This window comes from Polypterus senegalus, chromosome 9 (assembly GCF_016835505.1).
Source record: "Polypterus senegalus isolate Bchr_013 chromosome 9, ASM1683550v1, whole genome shotgun sequence".
Taxonomy (NCBI): domain Eukaryota; kingdom Metazoa; phylum Chordata; class Cladistia; order Polypteriformes; family Polypteridae; genus Polypterus; species Polypterus senegalus.
In genome coordinates this window covers 76,431,071-76,453,182 of record NC_053162.1, presented here as the reverse complement: position 1 = coordinate 76,453,182, position 22,112 = coordinate 76,431,071, and the positions used below count along the sequence as shown (strand labels likewise).

At 39.4% G+C, this 22,112-nt stretch overlaps 1 protein-coding gene across 2 annotated transcripts in view; it reads right to left on the bottom strand.

The window, feature by feature from the left end:
- Nucleotides 1-391: 391 nt before the first annotated feature.
- Nucleotides 392-22,112, bottom strand: part of hnf4b (hepatic nuclear factor 4, beta) — a 68,304-nt gene continuing 46,583 nt past the window's right edge. The window contains exons 8-10 of one of the 2 annotated variants that reach the window (XM_039763326.1): nucleotides 19,056-19,289; nucleotides 18,623-18,733; nucleotides 392-689 (exon numbers count right to left, since the gene is read on the bottom strand). In XM_039763326.1, coding sequence (XP_039619260.1) covers nucleotides 586-689; nucleotides 18,623-18,733; nucleotides 19,056-19,289 — 449 coding nt within the window. In that variant the 3' untranslated portion in view covers nucleotides 392-585. The remainder of the gene's footprint in view (nucleotides 690-18,622; nucleotides 18,734-19,055; nucleotides 19,290-22,112) is intronic. The other variant, XM_039763325.1, reaches the window with a different exon arrangement.

The window sequence follows — 22,112 nt, the reverse complement described above, 5'->3', positions numbered from 1 at the left end:
CATATACTACATGTATGTACAAGTACTGCTTCCCACGCCTCCCACATTCCATTCCCACAATTTATTTTATTTTTGCTAACTTACAGTTGCTGTAAAAAAGCGATTTAAAAAGTTGTTACAAATTCCATTTAGAGACCCGGTTTGTTTGTCACCAACGTGTGATGTGATATTATTGCAGACACCACTGCCCATTCGACCTCTAGTTGCAAATGAATTACCAACAGTTATGCTGGACAGGAGGGGCCCACCTCAGGGCTCTGCACAGGGGCCTACAGCAAGATAGCTATGCCCCTGACTGTAGATGTTTCTTTATTACAAATGTTTACAATTATTTAATTAATATGGAATAGTCTTTTCAAGCTACTGTAAAGAGTTACGACTTCCTTTGAAGCTGGCATGTACATTTTGTCAAGATTTTTATTATTATTTTTAGATCAATTAAAAATATTTTTATACGGTATTTACAATTCAAACATCTGTTCATTTATTGTTGTGGCAATTCTGTATCACAAATATTAAACCAATACATGAATTTATTGTTTTATTATTTTGTTTGTTTATTATGTTGCAGTAGCATGAAGTTTCTCAGATGGCTTCTTGCTTTGTTGTTAGTGGAAGGGTCCTGGAAGATCTTTGCTCAAAAACATCTTTTCTTGTTGTTGTTGATGGAAGAGTCATCTCAATAGAGGCTGAAAGTATGCAAATGACAATTTTTAGTTTGTAAATGATATCTTAAAGCCATATTTCTATAGTACGACAGTAAACATCAATTAAACATTCAATACATAGCAAAGAAAGCTGAGCCATCCTTATTGTTGTCCATGAAAAAACAGTGGAACATATTAACTCACACCATATTAGTCTTAGGAAATGTTAAAAGTGTTTCTTGGGAGTATTTACAGAATAAAATGCAGACACACCCTAATTTAAACACTGTACCGGGGCAAGAAGAAAACCATTAAGATGTGAAAGATAACCTCATGATCACACAGAAAATGTGTAAGTTTCACACAGTACTCAAGCTTGTGAGGCAGCAGCACTATACACTCCACTACCACAGTACACCCCAGCAGCATAGTCATGTAAATAAAAGACACAGTCTGTGTGTGCATAATTCAAAAACTTTTTAATATAAGCATGGCAATATGCATGCATAGTGTCACATATGTGCACCTTGGAGACACCTTAAAAGTCCTGGTGGTGGTAATTCCTTGCTAATCCACAGGGTGGTGCTGTATTCAAACGCTTCTTCTCTTCCTCCTCCTGTAGATCAGACAATTGAGAAATTCACCACCTCTGACATCACCTTCAGTGTTCCTGCCTGGCCTGCATTTAACTGGAAGCGTCGTCATCTTGGATAGTCTAATCTGAGACTCGTGTTCTTAGAGAAGTTATTTTTTTGCTGAAAAGCTTCAATATATTTTGCCTTTACAATATACAGGGGTCCAGGTGTCACCCCATATCTTTGTCTTGTCTTCTTGTACAATAGATAGGTGAAGCTCAATGTTCTCCAGATCTGTTATTTAGAAAATGACGAGTTCACATATGCCTATACAAATATATAGAGCTGAATTTGTTATATTTTGAAATATATATGATTAATAAAGAGTATTTCTAAAATAATTAATGAAGGAAATAATGAAGATATTAAACCTTAATCCTTCAGAGTTGTTAAATACAGTAAGTATTTACTTAGGCTCAACTGTCACTCTTTATTTGGAAATTAAATTTTTTCCTTATCAAGACATGTGCCCTAATGCCAGATGAGAATCCTGAATATTAATTGCATTACATAAATTTATTAATCCCAACTTTTTTATTGCGTCACATTTAATAAAAATCTCTTATATATGAACACACTCTGTGTGTCTCATATAGTAAATAAAAGGAACAAAAATTATTGATAAGCAATACAAACTGAACTGAAACTCAGGAGTCAATATGAAAATGTTGACAGAGAGAAGATTTACTCACCTACAGAATATTTCAAGTTTTTGGAATTTTAGAATTTCAACAGGCGTCTGGCCGTTAAATTGTAATATGTAAATGTGTCTGGAAAATTTACATGAGCCATACTTTGCCATGAAACAGGATAATTAAAATCTCCATTACTTTGTTACTGTGCTGACTGTAATAACTGAAAAAGCTTCTTGATTACATATTTTTATTCCTTGTATTTCTATTTAATTTTAAAGAGCTACTAAAATGCTGAAATTAAGGTGTTCAATGAGCATAAATGACTGTCAAAATCAAATTTTAAATACAGAAGGAAATAGCTTGTGGAATCCATACTTTCCTTATGGACAATTATATGTGGATTATTCCAGAGTGAGAAATAAAAATGATTTATGCATTTTGTGTCTGAATGGATGCAAAAAATATATTGTTTCCAAAGAAAATGTGTAGTTTTTAGTGTTATTATATTTCCCCATGGCTAACATAAATGTGACATTATCAGATCAAGCCCATTAATGATGAGCATTTCTGCTTGTGTAATTATAAACTTTGCAGTGTAATAATGTAATTTTTTCATGCAAACATATAATAAATCATTGTAATCATTGTCAATGACAAAAAGACAACATAAACCGTGCATGAGCATTCATAGGTACATACATTGTGAAAAGGTTACTTTATCATCAGAGTCTTTCCCAGTAAAAAAGTAAATAAAATGTATTGCTCCAAAAACTGTAAATATGCTGGTAGGTCCACAGAGAACTTGCACAGTGGGGCAGATAAACAACTACATTATATGTACTACATTCTCCATTTTTAGTTTCTTGATTATATATTGATTGACTTGTCATATTGCAAGAAAAACCAAGTTATATTTAACAAAAACATAAAGTCACAATAGATACACATAATACATAAAATACTCAGTGTAGTGACAAAACAGAATACAACTTAAGCAACTGCATTCAGTAATGCCTAAAATGTGTGTTATTAAACAGCCCTTAAGCATGATCTTGAATGTGGCTGTCAAGGAAGGATTCAGAGCAGAGCCTTGGCTTATATGTCATATATACAATTTTCTATCACCCATGTGAAAAATTAATTGCCCCCTAAATGTAATACTTGCTTATGCCACCTTCAGAAGAAACAACTGCAATCAGTCATTTCCGGTAACAGGAGACAAGTCTTTGGTATCACTGTGGAGAAATTCTGGCCCACTCTTCACTAGTGAATTGTTTCAATTTACTCACATTGGAGAGTTTTTTGACAATGAACTGCCCATTTATGGTCTAGCCATAATATCTCACTGTAACTATTCAAATGAGGACATTGACTAGACCACTCATAAACCTTAATTTTTTTCAGGCTATTCTGAGGTGGACTTGATCTTATGCTTTGGGTCATTGTCCTACTGCACAACCCAATTGCACTTGAGCTTCAGATCATAGGCTGATGACATCCTCCTTCAGTACTTTCTGGTAAAGAACAGAATTCATACTCCCCTCAATTATGGCAAGTCACTCAGGCCCTGAAGCAGCAAAGCATCCCACTATTACCTCCTTGTTTGGCTGTAGGCATGATGTTTGTATTATGAAAAGTTGCTTTAGCTTTACACCAGATGTAACCGGACTCATGTCTCCCAAAATGTTGCACTTTTGACTCATCAGTCCACAGAACATTATTCTAAAAGTGTTGGGATTAATCAAGGTGCTTTTTGGTAAATGATAGTCAAGCCATTGTTTCTCATAAGCATGCGGTTTTTTGCCTTGCAACTCTGCCATGGATACCATTTTTGCCCCATGTCTTTCTAATGGTGAAATCATGCTGACATATAACTGAGCTGAGAGAGGCATGCAGTCCCTTAGATGTTCATCTGGGTTCTTCTATGACTTCTTGGATTAGTTTTCTATGCAGTCTAAGCTTGGTATAGACTGGCCACTCTTGAGAAGAATTACCAGTGTTCCAAGTTTTCTCCATTTGAAGAGAATGGTTCTCCCGGTGGTTCACTAGAGCCCCATGGTTTTGGAGATTGCTTTGTAATCATTTTCTGGCTGATATATTCCAGTAACTTTCTTTTTTAGGTCTTCTCGACTTTCTTTTGATTGAGGCATGGTGTTCCACTTGTTGAGACCTTTTGACCAACTTCACATTGCTGGAAAGGTTCTATTTAAGTGATGCTTAGATTCAATAAGGCTGGCAGCAATCAAGTTTAGTTAGTGCCTAGTCTAATTTAGCCTGCTGTCATTTAAAATTGGTTCATTGGGTGACAGAGTGACGACAGGGGCAATTACTTTTTCACATGGGTGATATTGGTGTTGGTGAACATTTTTCTCTTAAATAAATCAAATGATCACTTAAAAAACAGTATTGTGTTTACACAGGCTGTCTTTTTGTATTATTGTATTGTATGTGTTTGGAGAAACAATTGTTAATGAATAAGCAAAAACAGAGGAAATCAATAAGGGGGAAAATACCTTTTTACTGCATTGTATAATATAACAAGTAATGTCACGTATCATAATGAGGGACTTTAGTCTCCATGCTGTCTGCACAATATGGAGTCTAGCATCCCTTTGAAGTGAAATAACTACACTGACATGACTCCTCAAGTGGTTCTTGTCAGGGTGGTCTTTACTATGTATTTTATACAGAACTCTCATTCGGAACCATTTGAAAAGCTGGGTAATTACACTCTCAACTGCGTCCCCTCCACTTATGTTAATATAATTATACATAAAGGTATAGAAAGATGCTCACCAGAAAGTATTAGAGGTGGTCTGGTTTATTCAGAATTCACGTAAATACTACCTTATTTCTTATTGCATAATTTCTGATAAACTATAAAATCTTGGACAGGTGGTCAGAGAATGGATCACTCTGCCTCATTTTTCCATTGAAGTCTCATCTTTGTTAATGCTTTAATCATATCTGAAGCTCACCTTTTCCTCTGCACCCACAATACTAATACAATATGTGATCCATGGCCAGCCATTCATCCCAGCCAATACCCCAAGGCCACCAGAGAGAGCCCTCCATGCGACATGGAAATGCCCCAAATTCCAGCAGGGCATCATGGACTGTGGACTTTTCCTGTACAGCCCTGCTGGATAACCAGGGGTCACTGCAGGGAGACCCAGGGACTACTACTTGCCCTACGCCCCGGAAGTACATACGAGTCACATGGACAAGAGGAATGACGTACTTCCGGTGTGAAGAAAAGGACTTTTTATCTTACCCGGAAGTGATAAGGAATCATGAACTGAAGGATGGGAAACACTTCTGGGTCACGAACTATAAAAGGACTGTGGGAACTCCCAGACTACGAGCTGAGCTGGGTCGAAGGGTGGCAACGCGTCTGGGAGTGGAGGATTGGTTTATTGTAGTATATTGTATAAGTTATGAGTATAATGGAGAGGAGGGTGCTTTGTTCACTGTGAATTATTAATAAAGTCAACATTTGGACTTTTACTTTGTGTTTTACGTCTTGGTCAAGGGTTCCAGGGAGCGATAGTGCCCCCTATCTGTCACAGTGGCATAGTCGGCAGGATTCTTTGGCCATCGTTTTGGCAGAGGACCTATACACAAAATTTCTGTGGACAGAGAACCCCGAGAAGACAATATTCGGACACACAGTAACAGCGCCGGAACCTACCTTCACCAAGTCTGATATGGGGAAGAAGAAGGGCAAACAGAACAACACCAGCGGAAGAGCCACGCTCATAATGGCTGACGCTCGGGAGGAGTTACAGAGTGGCTTCCGTCCGGAGAAACATCTGGGGACAGACGATCGCTCTGGGGTACGTGCCGGGAATTCCATCAATAATCCATTTAAAATAACACACTTTGGCCCGTGCATGTACCTTGGAGATGATCACCTGGAGGCTCCGCGGGAGGAAGGATACTTTCCCGAAGACAGTGGCACGCTCCTGTTCGAGCTGACGAGCATTAAAGAGGACTTCCGCATGTTGGCGGCCGACGAGGGACACGTGATCGACCCCGGTGTGTTCTGGGAAGGAGGAGTACCGTGTCCCGCTGTTTGCGCCTTCGTTTGCGAAGAAACGGACTTGGACTGTCCGAAGGGGAATGGGGAGGCGAGCGAAGCACCGCTCACCCCGCAAAAAGGTAAGGAAGGCCGGAAAATGGCTGTTCGATTCACTGACAAATTGACACAGGTGGATCGCAGTCAGTCAAAGATGGCGGCCCGGTCCTCCCAAAAGATCTCCAATTCCCAGAAGCCTCCATGAAGCCCATCAGAGCACGTGCCGACAGCGGACGTGCTCATTGGTTCCCGGCTGGCTATTAAGGCAAACAAGGAAGTAAGCCTACCTCCGGCCGAAATAATTAACTCTTTTAATGTGCAGGAACTCGAGAAACTAATCGAGCCCGTGCAAGATATTTTGCAGATACTGACGCCGATAAAGAAGATCGTCGGAGAACTGGGAGAGACGGTCAAAGTGCCAATACGGAAGGTAGATAAGTACCTGCGGCGATTAGGCCAGGAGCCTCCTGTATTATTTGATTTGGCGGTACAGGTGAGTAATACCGGTACTGTATATAATGAAATAGGGACGCAGTGTGATCCGGGCCCGCGTTTAATAAGTAGCGGGTGTCAAGTCACTGCGATGCCTACAAAAGACAGTGGGACAATGACAGAGTGGTCGGGGGAAGAGCCAATCGAGCAGCTGGATGGTGCTGTCTCTCAGAGTGATTCGGTCCTGAAGACCTCGACCCGTGTTGCAAATAAATTAAAGGGCATACAGACAGTAAAAGGGCTTTCTCTCTCCCATAGAGAGACTCAAACTGTAGACTAGCCCCAGAGTAAAAAGGAGATCCCAATTGAGACAAAGGGGTCTCCTGATAAGATAAAACAGGGAACTGAAAGCTCAAGGGCAGCTGGTGAACACTCTTCAGTGAGGAAAAGGGCGGAGCCAGAAGTTCCAAAGTGTTTTCAGTCCCGCCGAGGGATACGAACAAGGGGAAGGCGGCTGTGTTATGAATGCCGCAGGCCAGGCCACATATGGCGAAATTGTCCTCAGAGGACACGGGATAGGATGACTCATTTATTTAATGTTCCCCCTAGGTTCTCCCGGGAATATTCAGAACGTTGCAGACGCCCGACTAATGAAACCTCTTGGAGGAAGATGTCCCTCGAGGGCTGGCCGCTTCAAACCATGGTTCTTTGCTGGGTTGGGGTTCAGTACTGTGGTCCATGGCCAGCCATTCATCCCGGCCATTACCCCAAGGCCACCAGAGGGAGCCCTCCCTGAGACATGGAGATGCCCCAAATTCCAGCAGGGCATCATGGACTTTGGAGTTTTCCTGTACAGCCCTGCTCAATAACGTCAGGACCACCAGGGGTCACTGCAGGGAAACCCAGGGACTACTATTTGCCCTACGCCCCGGAAGTACGTACGAGTCACATGGACAAGAGGAATGACGTACTTCCGGGGTAAAGAAAAGGACTTTTTATCTGACCCGGAAGTGATAAGGAATCATGGACTGAAGGATGAGAAACACTTCCGGGTCACAAACTATAAAAGGACTGTGGGAACTCCCAGACGACAAGCTGAGCTGGGTGGAAGGGTGACAACGCGTCTGGGAGTGGAGGATTGGTTTATTGTAGCTTATTGTATAATTTATGAGTATTGTGAAAAGGAGGATGCTTTGTGCACTGTGTATTATTAATAAAGACAACATTTGAACTTTTACTTCGTGTTTGACGTCTTGGTCAAGGGTTCAAGGCAGCGATAGCACTCCCTATCTGTCACAAATGCTAATACCAATTCAGCCTCTTATTGACATTAATTTTCTTGTTTTTTATTATGTTTTTAAATGATCTTATTTTAGGCTTTATTATGCTTTGATTCTTTTATTTTTCATATTATTCTTTAGGACAATACGAACAATTAAAAGCATTACATTAAACAATTATTGTTTATTTATTTATAGATCAACTGATTGATTAGATTTTGTCTCCATTTTTGCAGGTGCCAGGCCATACAATTTGATGGATGTCAGCTCTATGAAAAGTCAAATAAATGTATGTGAAATGAATATAATTAATCTAAAGTAGGTTCATTCTCAGTGAAAAGGATCAAAACACGAAAACAATCAAAATGATTTGACTGAACCTTCTTACGCACTCTGCAGAGCTAAAGGCAGGCAGTTTTGTGCCGTGCAAAAAAGGCTTAAGCTATCAAAGAATTCTTTTCTTATTATGATAATTGTATGCAATTATTGTTAAAGAGCTGTCTGTGTAGAAATTTGCATTTATGTAAGAGTCTTTTTACTGCGTAACTTTCATCTAGGTGCACAGAAGAAAGTGGATGTAATTTAAAGTGGCAGATCAGAATTTGAATAGCACCAGTCAGGTGGCAGCATAAGAGTGTAATAGGACATATGGTGTGTCAAATGAAGCAGGTACACATTTAAGAAACACAATGAATAAACAAGCCTGTAGACACATTTCGTTTTAAGGATATTTAACAGTATATGTTCAGCTCATTAAGAGACACAGTGGTTAGTGCTGCTGCCTGGTCCAACATATGCGTTCGATTCTGACTTTGGGTCACTGTCTATATTCAGTTTTTTATTCTGCTTATATCTGTGTGTTTTTTTCTCTGTTTTCTGATTTTGTGCATGTTAGGTTAATAGGTGATTAGAGATCGATCTAGTGCGAATGTAGGTGTGTGTTTTGTAAGTTAGTGGACCCTGTGAATGGACTGAAGTTTTGTCTGGGACTGGTTCCTGCCAGTCTCCTGTGTCTCTGCTATGGAAAAGGCAAATGTACTGATGTTTATGTGTCTTTTCTGTAGAATCTGTAAGGGACACAGGAACATTCCAAGGAACTCTGGCATCACTATACCCTGGCTCCCAGTAATTGATCCTTTCGAATTGTGCATTTGTTACCTTTCAAAGACACTGCTGAATGTATACAATTTTAGGCACATTGCCACTGCTTTCAGCAATGAATGCCTCATGTTTAACAATAATTAAATAGAAGAAACATCATAAAAAGACAATGACAGTTGCTTTCACACCCAAACTGCAATGTTTACCTGGGGTAAAACAGAACACCATGCTCAAGCATCTGAAGTGAGAGTTCAGCATTTCTCTGTAGTTGAATGCTTTTGTTTTATCTAGAAAAGGAATATGTAAAAGCACCCTGGAAGACAATTTCTCAACGTCTTGATATAAGCTGCTTGAAAAGTGTGAGTGGGAGACTCAAAGTTACTAAAGAGCAACAAAGTTCATGAAGTCAACATTAAACAAAGCCATTCTTGCCTTCTGATACCTTATGACTTTTGCTGTTCTGTTACCGTCATATTTTATATATATATATATACAGTATACAGTATATATATATATATATACAGTATATATATATACAGTATATATATATATATATATATATATATATTGTAGCGTCGCGGCTGGGGGGGCCAGTGGCCACCGCCAGGCGGTGCCCCGGTGCCTGAAGAACCCTGGACCTCAGCACTTTCACCACACCAGGGGGTGTGTCTGCGGGAGATTGCCAGGAAGCAGCTGGAGCCCATCCGGGCTCGTATATAAGGGGGCCACCTCCCTGCATTCGAGAGCAAGAGTCAGGTGGAAGAGGACGGAGCTGAGGGAGAGTGGAGTGGAGCTGGCCAGGACAAAGGCACCAGAGACTGTGAGGCCTGGATTTTGGGGGATCGGGATTTTGGGTTGTGCACTGAACTTTATTGTAAATAATAAACGTGTGTTGGGTGAGAAAACGATATCTGTGTCCGGGTCCCATTCCACTATATATATATATATATATATATATATATATATATATATATATATATATATATATATATATATATATATATATATTGTGATGGACAGCCAGGGGCAGCTACCCTGGAGCATAGCGGTGCCCTGGGTTTCCGCAGGGCATCTTGGGACTTGGAGTTTGGTTGCTCAGCCCTGTTGAGTGTCGTGGGTGCCACCAGGGGTAGCTGTCAAAGGACCTGGGGAGTCATTCTTTCCCTATAGCCAGGAGGTACTAATAGATTATGTGGATGGGAGCCCCGAAGTACTTCTGGGCTGACTAAAGAACTTGGATTCTCCAGCTGAACTGGAAGTGCTGGCGAGTCATGTCGGAATAAGAACATAAGCACTTCTGGGCAGGGGCGGTCCTAGCCTGTTTGGTGCCCTGGGCGAACACCCCCTCTGGTGCACCAAACCCCTCACCCGGCGCCCACCCCAGCGTTCTAATAAACACTGAACAAAATCAATGCAATAAAACAAACTATTGGAAATGTAATGTCTAACAGAGACAAAATCAAATTTTACATTTATACAGCACCAAAATATTTCGTTATAGTGTAAAGAATTTTCACTATAGTGCCATCTCCAGTCATCAGTTCACCAGGTCACTAACAACTACATAAACCTTTTCTCTCAGAGCTGCAGTCAGTTTATTATTTCGGGTTAACTTTCCCTGCCTACCACTCTCCACTACGCAAGTAATTTGCATTAATAAGTTAGCATGCAAACATATACCTGTATATCCATACAAAAAAACTCTTACTAACTCAAATCATTTTATCAACATGTTCAAAATCTTATTGACAATATTTTACCATTTTAAAGTCTGTAATGTGCACTCCAATTATGGCGAATTTACTAACCAATGTCCTCATAGGTGGCGCAGTGATAGTGCTGCTGATTTGCAGTAAGGAGACTGTGGAAGATTGTGGGTTTGCTTCCCGGATCCTCCCTGTGTGGATAGCGCTTTGAGTACCGAGAAAAGCGCTATACAAATGTAATGAATTATTATTCTTATTATTATAAAGAATAGAGAGAGCACAGGCATTGAGCTGGAGTCAGCTTCACACAGGAGGATTTATTCTTCCTGTTTGCTGTACTCTGCCCTATGCTGCTCCCGCAAGGAGCACCCATCTAACGATTTCTGAGATTTCGCACAACCCAGGAAAAATTATTTGTGACATAATGGGCTTGGATTGACAATACCGTATTATGAATGAAATGTGCTTTATTTGGAAGCACTCCTCCCCTTTCGACAGGTTGTGTGTGAGACTTCAGCACAGCAGCAGCTGCAAGCAGGCACACCGAGGGCCCTCACGCTCACTTTCCACATATATGGGTGTGATAGAATTTAGAAAGCACATCGGTGCAAATTATAAGTCTATATCATAATGTCTGGTGCTTTTGTGTTTGTTTGTTTGTTTGTTTTTATTTTGTTTTATTTTGCGAGCTGGTTATTAGATGCCGCGCCAGTCATCTGGAGAGTCCCCTGCCCCTCTACTCCCTATGCGTCAAGCAGCAAGCAGCAGGCGCACCTCACAAATGGAGGGCGCCCTTACTCCCCGCAAATGGGCAATAGAAAAACGATTGGTGCCCATGCAATCCCAAAAATGCGCTGGCATAATGTTGGGGCCACATGGACACACGCAAAAATGCCCAAGATGCCGCCCCCACCACGATGCCGCCCTGGGCAACAGCCCATGTCACCCATATCAAAAACTGCCACTGCTTCTGGGTGAAGGACTATTTAAAGGACTGCTGGGAACACAGCAAGCGAGACAGAGGTGGAAGGTGTAGGACAGAGCTTGCTGGGAGGTGTGGTGGAAAAAGAGAGAATTTATTATTTTATTTGGTGTTTCTCTTGCCTATTTATTTGTGGCTGTGGTGCTTGTGGGCACTTTATAGAAGAAAAAGAAAAAAATTAACAAATGCTTTGTGTTTTTAACCTGTGTTCATCTTCTGTCTGTTGAGGTAAAAGGGGCAACAGTGACCCTTAGCATCCACACATTTACAATGTGTATATATATATCTATACTAATAAAAGGCAAAGCCCTCACTCACTCACTCACTGACTCACTCACTCACTCACTGACTCATCACTAATTCTCCAACTTCCCGTGTGGGTGGAAGGCTGAAATTTGGCAGGTTCATTCCTTACAGCTTCCTTACAAAAGTTGGGCAGGTTTTATATCGAAATTCTACGCGTAATGGTCATAACTGGAAGCAGTTTTTCTCCATTTACTGTAATGGAGATGAGCTTCAACGCCATGGGGGCGGAGTTTCGTGTGACATCATCACGCCTCCCCGTAATCCGCAGCACATAGAAAATCAGGAAGACCTCAAAAAAGCGCTGAAGAAAACATGCATTATATAATTGAGAAGGCAGCGAAACAATAAGAAGCGAGCGAGTGACATATACAACCATATTGATGAGTTCTGCTACTTCGGAAACAAAGCACGATGTAAACCTACACTTTAAATTAAGTTTATAGACAGGCTGCCGCTGGCGTTTGTAATTTAGTGCCTGCCCATATAAGGCCGTCCGTCAGCGGCAATCCAATAGCAAACTCCCACTAAATATTCACGGGTTAAGGACTGTGCTTATGCAGAGGAAGATGAGATGGTCAGCGTGGTGTTTGGCACAAACTCAGCGAAACTGCGAGAGAAAGTTTTAAGTGCCAGGACTAAGGTAACATTAAATAAAGCTATGGACATAGCGAGATGGCACCAGCACAGCTGGGAACCTTCGATGCAAGTACACGAGTGGCTCACGTGAACTGGCGAGTGCACAGATAAAAGCAACAGTTCCAAGAGCTGAACAAAACCGAATTACACAATTGAAAAGGCAGCAAAAATATGAAGCGTCTGATAAGCATATTCATAAATGCAGCTACTGTGGAAACAAAGCACCGCGGTGGAAAAAGTCAATGTCCGCTAAAGGAAGACAGTGTAAAAAACCCGTGCATGCAGTGTGTCAGGTCTCAGATAAAGAAGAAGACGAGCTGTTTATTGATGCAGTAAGAAGCGAATCGATGAATGAAACCTGTCATCTTTACAGCGATTGACAAACACGGAATGTAACTTGAACACAACACATCCTACAAATACGAACCTGATTGAAAGAAATAATGATAATCAAATCCTTGATGACAGCAACACTCAGTAACACTCACAAAACAAATACTGTATATTGACAGTCATGTTACGTTATTTTTAAAATGTTCCCTTTTCTTTTTCTACCTTTTTAACACACTACTTCTCCGCTGCGATACGCGGGGTATATATATATATCCGCTCTACATACTCGAATAATGGATACTTTATTAGCCATCAATGATTGTTTTGGTAAAGCCATACTCAGTGTATTCATTAGATGAGCGGTAAAAAGTAAGCGAGGGGAGGATGACTCATTGAGGCATGCAGGCTGTAGTCGCGTCAACTCTATCTGAATTAGCGATCACATTTGAAAAAATATATCTTTTCAAGTTCTATTTAGTCCATATGTGTCAAACTCAAGGGCGCGGGCCACATCCGCCCGGTGTGTAATTATATCCGGCCCGAGATCATTTTATATACTGTATTATTGTTATTAAAGCCGGGTATATGAAGCGCTGGTAACACAATAAACTACAGATCCCATAATGCAGCGCTTCAGCTGCCTTGCGAACACTTACCACGTTAATCAAGTCTACCTTATGATGCTGCAAGTTATTGCGAAGCTAGAGTTATTAGCACTGAGTTTGCACAGCGCTTTGGTGACTTTGAAGAACAAAAAAAGTCCGTCTACATGCGGCTCGAACCTTGTGCATGTTTGGTAGCGCATATCTGTGTGAGAAGCTCTTCTCAGTGATAAAGACTAACAAAACAGCACACAGGAGTCGCCTCACTGATGAGCACCTGCAATCCATCCTGAGAATCTCCACAACACAGAACCTCACACCAAACAGAAACAAACTTGTGGCCAAAAAAAGATGCCAGGCGTCCAGCTCTAAAATGACATATGAGCAAAGACAACTGAATGATTTGATTTGTTATTGCACGTAAGAGCGGGAGTCAACCGTTTTAACAAACAGTGTATTGCACTGATACGAAATAGCTGTGTGTGTATATATGTAGATATGTATGTATATGTATATATATGCTTATATATGTGTGTGTGTATGTATATATATATATGTATATATATATATATATATATATATATATATATATATATATATATATATATATGACAACAACACTCAACACTCACAACAGTGACAAAACAATTACATTGACAATCAGGTTACGTTATTTTCAAAATGTTTCCTTTTCTTTTCATTGCTTCTTTAACACACTACTTCTCCTGCGCTTGGTATTTTCTTATACTATATAAAAGAAAAGGCAACTTTCCTTTCTTTACACCTTTTTCCTTTTATCCCAAACCAAAGCCTTTCTCTCTTAACACTGCAGAGGACACAAAACTAATTTTCTTTAAATGCCGGTAAGGCACATTACCAGAGACACAAATTTGAATGTTCACATAGAAAATGTAATTTCAATGTACCTGTACTTCTTAAAACGTTAATGTTTTACTGTTTAATAACATATAGACTATAATTTATTATTTTTCCCTTGCACTCAGTGACCAAACCTATACACACACATATAGACACATACAAACATACACACAAGTATATGTATGTGTATACATATACACACACACACACACACACACACACACACACACACACATACATACATACATACATACATACATACATACATACACACATGTATATAATTTGTGTGTGTGTATGTATGTATGTGTGTGTATATATGATGTAATAAGTATGTATGTGCGAGTGTGTGTATATGTAGATATGAAGATATATATATATATATGTGTATATATATATGTATATATATATGTGTGTATATATATATATATATATGTATATATATATATATATATGTATGTATGTATGTATGTATGTATGTATGTGTGTGTGTATATATATGACAGCAGCAATCCAAGCTGTGAGAAAACAGTAAAAAGGAGGCGTGTCAGGCGGCGTGGTACATTTTCTGATGCAGCTACGAAAACAACTTGGCGCTGCCGCCAAATACACAAAACAATTACTTTGACAATCATGTTACATTATTTTTAAAATGTTTCCTTTTCTTTCTCTTTCCTTCTTTAACACACTACTTCTCCGCTGCCAAGCGCGGTATATATATATATAGATAGATAGATAGATAGAAATATATATATAGATAGATATGAGAACAACACTCATATCAATGACAAAACAATTACATTAACAACCATGTTACGTTAGTTTTAAAATTTTCCTTTTCTTTTTCGTACCTTCTTTAACACACTACTTCTCCGCTGCGAAGCGCGGGTATTCTGCTATATATATATAGATAGATAGAGATATATATAGATAGAGATATATATATAGATAGATAGATAGATAGATAGAGGTATATATATATAGATAGATATATATATATATAGATAGATAGATATGAGAACAACATAGATAGATAGATATATAGATAGATATGAGAACAACACTCATATCAATGACAAAACAATTACATTAACAATCATGTTACGTTATTTTTAAAATTTTTCCTTTCTTTTTCGTACCTTCTTTAAAACACTACTTCTCCGCTGCGAAGCGCGGGTATTCTGCTAGTATATATATATACAGTAGAACCTCGGTTCACGACCATAATTCATTCCAAAACTCTGGTCGTAAACAGATTTGGTTGTGAACCGAAGCAATTTCCCGCCATAGGATTGTATGTAAATACAATTAATCCGTTCCAGACCATACGAACTGTATGTAAATATATATATTTTTTTAAGTTTTTAAGCACAAATATATTAGTTAATTATTAATATATTAATAATAGTTAATTAAACCATAGAACGCACAGTGTAATAGTAAACTAAATGTAAAAACGTTGAATAATACTGAGAAAACCTTGAACAACAGAGAAAACTAACACTGCAATAGTTTGCGCTATAGCGCTACCAACCACTGGCTAAAAGCACTTTTTAATGAGTTTTAAGCACAGGGAAAAAATTAACATTTGAAAAAATCCGTAATTTAATAAACCACCAAGAAAAATAACATTGCAACAATGCACGCTACGAACCAATCGCTGGAAACAGAAATGAAAACAAAATCAAGCCCAGTGCATTCTTTAACTGCCTTTCTACCTTAATGCGTCCAGCTCTCTCTCACGCTGCCAGTGTGTCGTGCTTTCTCTCGCACTGCCTGTGTGTGCGCGTCTGTCTCTCTCGCGCTGCTTGTGTGTGTGTGTGTCGCGCTCTCTCGCTCTCTCTCTCTTGCTTGCTGCACAGGAAATGCACAGGGAGAGACTGAACATGTACAAACCGAAAGGGAAACTGGCTTGTTCGTATACCGAGTGTGTGGTCGTGAACCGAGGCAAAAGTTTGGCGAACTTTTTGGTCATAAAGTTGTAGAGAGTTGTACGTGTACCGAGACGTTCGTGAACCGAGGTTCCACTGTATATACATATATTTATATATATATATATATACTGTATATATACATATAAAGGAGAGTTGGGATCCGAGAGACTGTGTTTGTGTGTTTGTGGAAGGGTGGACAGTTAAGGCGGGTGGGGGAGTTACGTGATCATCTCCCGTCCCATTCACCTCATTTCATTCACTTCATTTCGCTCCAAGCTGAGCTCCGCAGCTGACGCAGTCTTGCTGTTCTTTCTCCTTAGTGTTTAGTCCTCTCTCCTTTACTGATTTATATAAAGGAGAGTTGGGATCCGAGAGACTGTGTTTGTGGAGGGATGGACAGTTAAGGCAGGTGGGGGAGTCACGTGATCATCTCCCCTCCCATTCACCTCATTTCATTCACTTCATTTCACTCCGAGCTGAGCTCCGCAGCTGACGCTGTCTTGCTGTTCTTTTTCCTTAGTGTTTAGTCCTCTCTCCTTTACTGATTTACTGTTTACTAGACGCAGTACTTACTGAATAGTATTTTTTTCTTTAGTGTTTCTACTTAGTGTTTCTTAGTGTTTAGTAGATGCGGTGTGCCGGTGTACCCGGCGGTGTTGCCGTTTTTCCCGTTTCTATTTTTTATGTAGCATGTTCACGAATTAGTCATAGACAAAATTTATATATTTTGGCTCCAGGAGGACAAACCAAAAATGATGTATACAAAGAAGCTCTATAAGTCGCATGTAGATTCATAATTATTCCAACTACAGTGGCTGTAGCGACGCACACAAGGTCTACTAGTATATATATATATATATATATATATATATATATATGTTGTAAAGGGCGCTTTATAGCGCCCGACCCGGCACAGACTACGCAGAGGCATGTGTACAAAACACACAGGCTTTTATTTTTTCTTCACCCGTGGGCACACGCCTTCCCCGTGACCCACAGGCAATACACAGTCCCAAAGCACCACCACTCCTCCCAAGCAACCTCGTCCCCTTCCTCCTGATTCTGGCTAAGAATGAAGGGAGGTTGGCCCACTTTATAGCTCACCTGGAAGTGCTCCAGGTGCCTGACCAGCTGGTCTTAATTGCACCTCCGGGTGGGGCTGGTAAGTCGTCCAATGTGGCGGCTGGCTCTCCGCAGCACCCCTAGCGGCCACCCCATCTCCCAACTGGGCTGTGGTGACTCCATGTCCCATGGAGCCACGGGGGAGACTGAAGAAGGACCCATAGCCAGGGAGGCTGCCCCCAGGCACCCCGGGGGAGGCATTGCACTGTCCATGGTGGCTCCCCCGGGACGTATGCAGCTGGGCTGGGCATGGGACCCGGCTGTCTGTCACAATATATAATAGAAAACCCTCAAATAAAGCTGAATTACAACAATTCTGCAAAGATGAGTGGGCCAAAATTCCTCCAGAGTGCTGTAAAAGACTCATTGCAAGTTATCACAAAAGCTTGATTGCAGTTATTGCTGCTAAGGGTGGCCCAACCAGTTATTAGGTTCAGGGGAAATTACTTTTCACACAGGGCCATGTAGGTTTGGATTTTTTCTCCCTAAATAATAAAAACCATCATTTAAAAACTGCATTTTGTGTTTACTTGTGTTATATTTGACTAATGGTTAAATGTGTTTGATGATCTGAAACATTTTGTGTGACAAACATGCAAAAGAATAAGAAATCAGGAAGGGGGCAAATAGTTTTTCACACCACTGTATATATATATATATATATATATATATATATATATATATACACATACACACACATACGTATGTTTATATCTTTAATAATGAATTATTGCTTTTGCTTTCTGCTGGAAAAATAATCTGATGAAAAATAATCTGTTATAACCGTACACAGTCTTAACAATGTTTCTGCTATTGTACCCAATTTTAGTTTCTTTGAAATGATTTTTAGTACATTTAAATTTAGAATTTTATAGTTCATAGCTGAGGATTTTTGTGGCATTGTTAAAATGTATTTTGGCAAACCTCAAACATACACCTCATTTCTAAGCAAAACTACATCTTCATTCACATTGTTCAAAGACAGCTCATTCATATTGACCTTTGGTGCCATGTTGTTGCTCTGCTACTTGCTCATACAAGTTTGGTTTTTTCTTAACAAATCACATCTTCACTTGAAATGTATGTAATATATGTATAGTTGACTTCATATATTTCAAATTTTACTTTACATACAATATTTGTACTTTGAAACTATGTATGACAAATTTGGATTCTATATTCCATTTAACAATGCATAGTTATGTTGTGTATACAGTGTATATATAAAATGTGTGAGTGTATGTATTTAAATGTATGGTTCTGTTATTAATAGAGGAAACACAAAGTGTACTTCTATAAAACTATATATCTTACAGTTTGGTACAGCAGCTGTGCTATTAGGGAAGATGGCCGTTTCTCTTAGAGAATCCTGTGCTAGTGGAAGAATTCCTGGCTGGGAAAATTGCAAGATGTCACTGTTATTTCCTGTGGAGAATGAGGAAAACAGAGATTATCAGACACTGCTTAAACTTAAGCAACTTATTACATCTCTTTTTTTAAATGTTTGAAATATAATATTTTGAATAAATATGCTTAAACTGATATTTTATTAAAGATATAATATTAATGTTGTATTGCCATCCTGACGATATTCATTAAAATGACAGGTTTGTTATAATGATGGTGCCACAAATTAATATTTTAGGATGAAGCAATAGAATGTTGTAATATGATACCCCAAAAAAGATTGTCATTAAAGATGTAATTTTTTTTTTGTTGTATCTGATATAACCCTACCACAGCATACCTGCTCTCACTCCAAGTAGCATTTCCTGCAGAAGGCTGTCAACATGTGCCATACCCACAAGCCGTGCAAGTTGCAGCTGCTCTACCATCTGCCATGCTACACTCTGCAAAGTGGGCAACAGGAGCAGCAGCTCGCCAAAACGACCCCGCTGCTCACTTGCTATATCTTCTAGGAGAATCTGGACTTGGAGCCGAAGTTGTTTTACTTTGCTGCAGTGCTCCACACCGGGACAATCTGCACAAAACAGAAAAACGTTAGACTGAATAATGTTTATATTTACCATTTAGAATCTTTTTTTTAATTTTGGCTAGAAAGAGGAAAATACACATCCAATAGTATTATGATAACCAACAAAATTTCTAATCCGGAACCCAAACAGTACTACACTGAGAGCTGGAAAAGACTGTAGCATCCACACATGCATATTTATTGAATCAACCAGTGAAGTCGTGCTGTAAGGATGAAGAGTTGAGTTGGCTGGCAGCATGTGTGATTTTGTTGTTGCAGAAAATGACAAGCTGAAACATGCAAAAGGCAGAATCAAGATGATAAAAAATTAATTTTTTCCTTTTAATTTGTAATCCATAGCCATCATGAAATAAAGAGGCCACATCTGTATATTTCTGCTTCAGAAAGCAATGTCTGATTTCCTTTAGTATGTGTGTATTATCTTATTCCAATTGTGGAATTACCAATGAGCTAAAGCAGGGAAGACCCAGTCTCTTCTATTGGCCTAGCAGCCTTTTCAATGTGGCACCCTATTTGATTGTTTGGAAATGAGTACACACTTCATATATCACTGTCAAAATAGGTTTACTCCATCCTTTATCTGCTGAAAAGAATTATTTTTTACAACTGCCTATTTTGCCTATACCACAAGTTGGGGGTGGACAAAAAGGTACTGTTAAGTGTTGATTTTCAGGTATATTCCATGTGCCTGGGGATCACCCTCCTGGCACTGTTGAGGTGTGATTCCACTCCAGGACAAGAATGGACACAGTCATTAACTGTTTCATCTGTTTCACCTGCATTTCCGAGAAGATGCTGTCTCTTTAGTTGTGCCATTGTGTACCATTTTAGTTTGCACTTGCTAGACACAGTATCGTCCAAAATTTTAGAATAAAATAACGGATATTTATTCCACAAAAGCACCTCTTTGCAATCTTCATTCCTGTTATTTGCCACAATTATAAACAATCACAAAAATACTCTCTTGTTCTTCGTTGTGTGTTGCCCACTGCCTCTGGACTCTTGACTCATTGATGTAAGGCAAAAGAGTCCCTTTTAAGCCAGACCTGGGAATGCTTCCAGGTTCCATGCCATGTCTACCTGGAGCACTTCCAGGCCATAGAAAAAGTACAGAGGTCCTCCTTTGATAGCGCCCTCTATCAGTTTCCAGTTCGAAGTGTTGCAATTCCGGACTCCAAGTCGCAAGCACCCTTGTGGGCGTCCCAACTGTGTTACCATATGAGGACCACTGCCACCTAGCATACGGGGAAGCAACAACTCCCAATCCTTTGCTCTCATCAGTCCATCCATTAGACCATTCCAGTCAGGTACAAATTTATTTTCTCATCCTGCTGGCCAATTTGTTTGTGCCATCCCACTTGCCTACCATTTGGGTATTGAAACATTCTCTGTCCTAGCTGGGATGCCCATTCTCCTCCTATAAGAGTATGTCATATCAGTTTAAGATCAAAGTATTGCGGGTGTTTGGATGAGGAGGCTTTTAATGGCATTCCAGCCAAAGAAACTGATTCTTTGGAGACTGGACAAATCTGTAAAACCTTCACTTGTTTAGGTCCTAGTACACTAAATTAAATGATACTTTTGAAGCTGGGGCATGATAGATTACATGAAAGAATTATGGGTTCCATTTCTGTGGAGCAATCTACAGGACAAAGTAGCTCATTAGGGTACCTGAAGTGTCATAAACTTCATTAATTTCAACTGAATTAACTCAAAAATGGTGTTTGCTTCCTTCAGCAGTTGTTTTCCAAGTGTCTTCTAACACAATGCTCTATATTTTTAGAGTGCATTGTTACTCACCTTCTTCTCTAATTCAAGGACAAATGGTCTGGATTATTTTCCTGCTCACACACAAGAGTACTTTAGAAATCAGGAATAATGAACTGGGAAGACTAACAAACAATATTTGTCTACATTTAACAGATGAATTGCACTTTTGTTTGTTCAATGTGTCAGTATAAATTTGAACTAATTGTAGCAATGACTTTATAATAGTTGTGAAATGTCTCGAGAGCCCAGTTGTGCTGCATCACCAGAAGTGTCAAAGTCTGACTTGTTCTGTATACGTGCCAACATTAACCTTTGCCCAGCAATGCTTATTTGACTCATGGGTCTCATGATTGGAGAATGATAGTCACTGTCATTTCATAAGTGCCTCCTATGCAAATGTGTTGAAACAGAAGCTGGCTTCTATTGGTTTATTTGAGGATACTCCCACACCACCTTTCAAAAGGTTCAAATGGCTTTTAGAGCTTTAAGGCTTCAAGTGAACTGTGACACTAAACATAGGGAATTCATCTGTGAGGATTAATATGAGCTATAATGTTAAATTTACTCAACAATGTTGCACACTTCCTTGAGGTCATGTGCTTCTTTTCCATGTCAGGCTTTAAAACATCCAGATGCCTGAGTAAGAAAACAAGTAGCAGCATCTATACAAACGTAATGCCACATGGCCTAGATTTCAACCGAAGGATAGAGGGGTTTTCTGATTCCCATTTCTTGGCCTCCATTATTAACGCATTGGCTAAAAACTTATAAAACTAAAGAGAGGAAAGAATAGTTTAAATATACCTTGTTACAGCCTCATAAATACTGAAAACAACAGCTGTTTCTTGTTAACACAATATGGCCTGAACTCTAAGAGATGCAGGGGAAGAGCTCTGTGACTTGAAAAGTCTAAACATATTTACCTGATCCTATTATTATTTTGTAAATAGTTATATTTCACTCTTAGGACAAATAAAGCACCACATATCTATCTATTAAACTGATTTTCATGTATATTGTGACTATACCTACCAATAT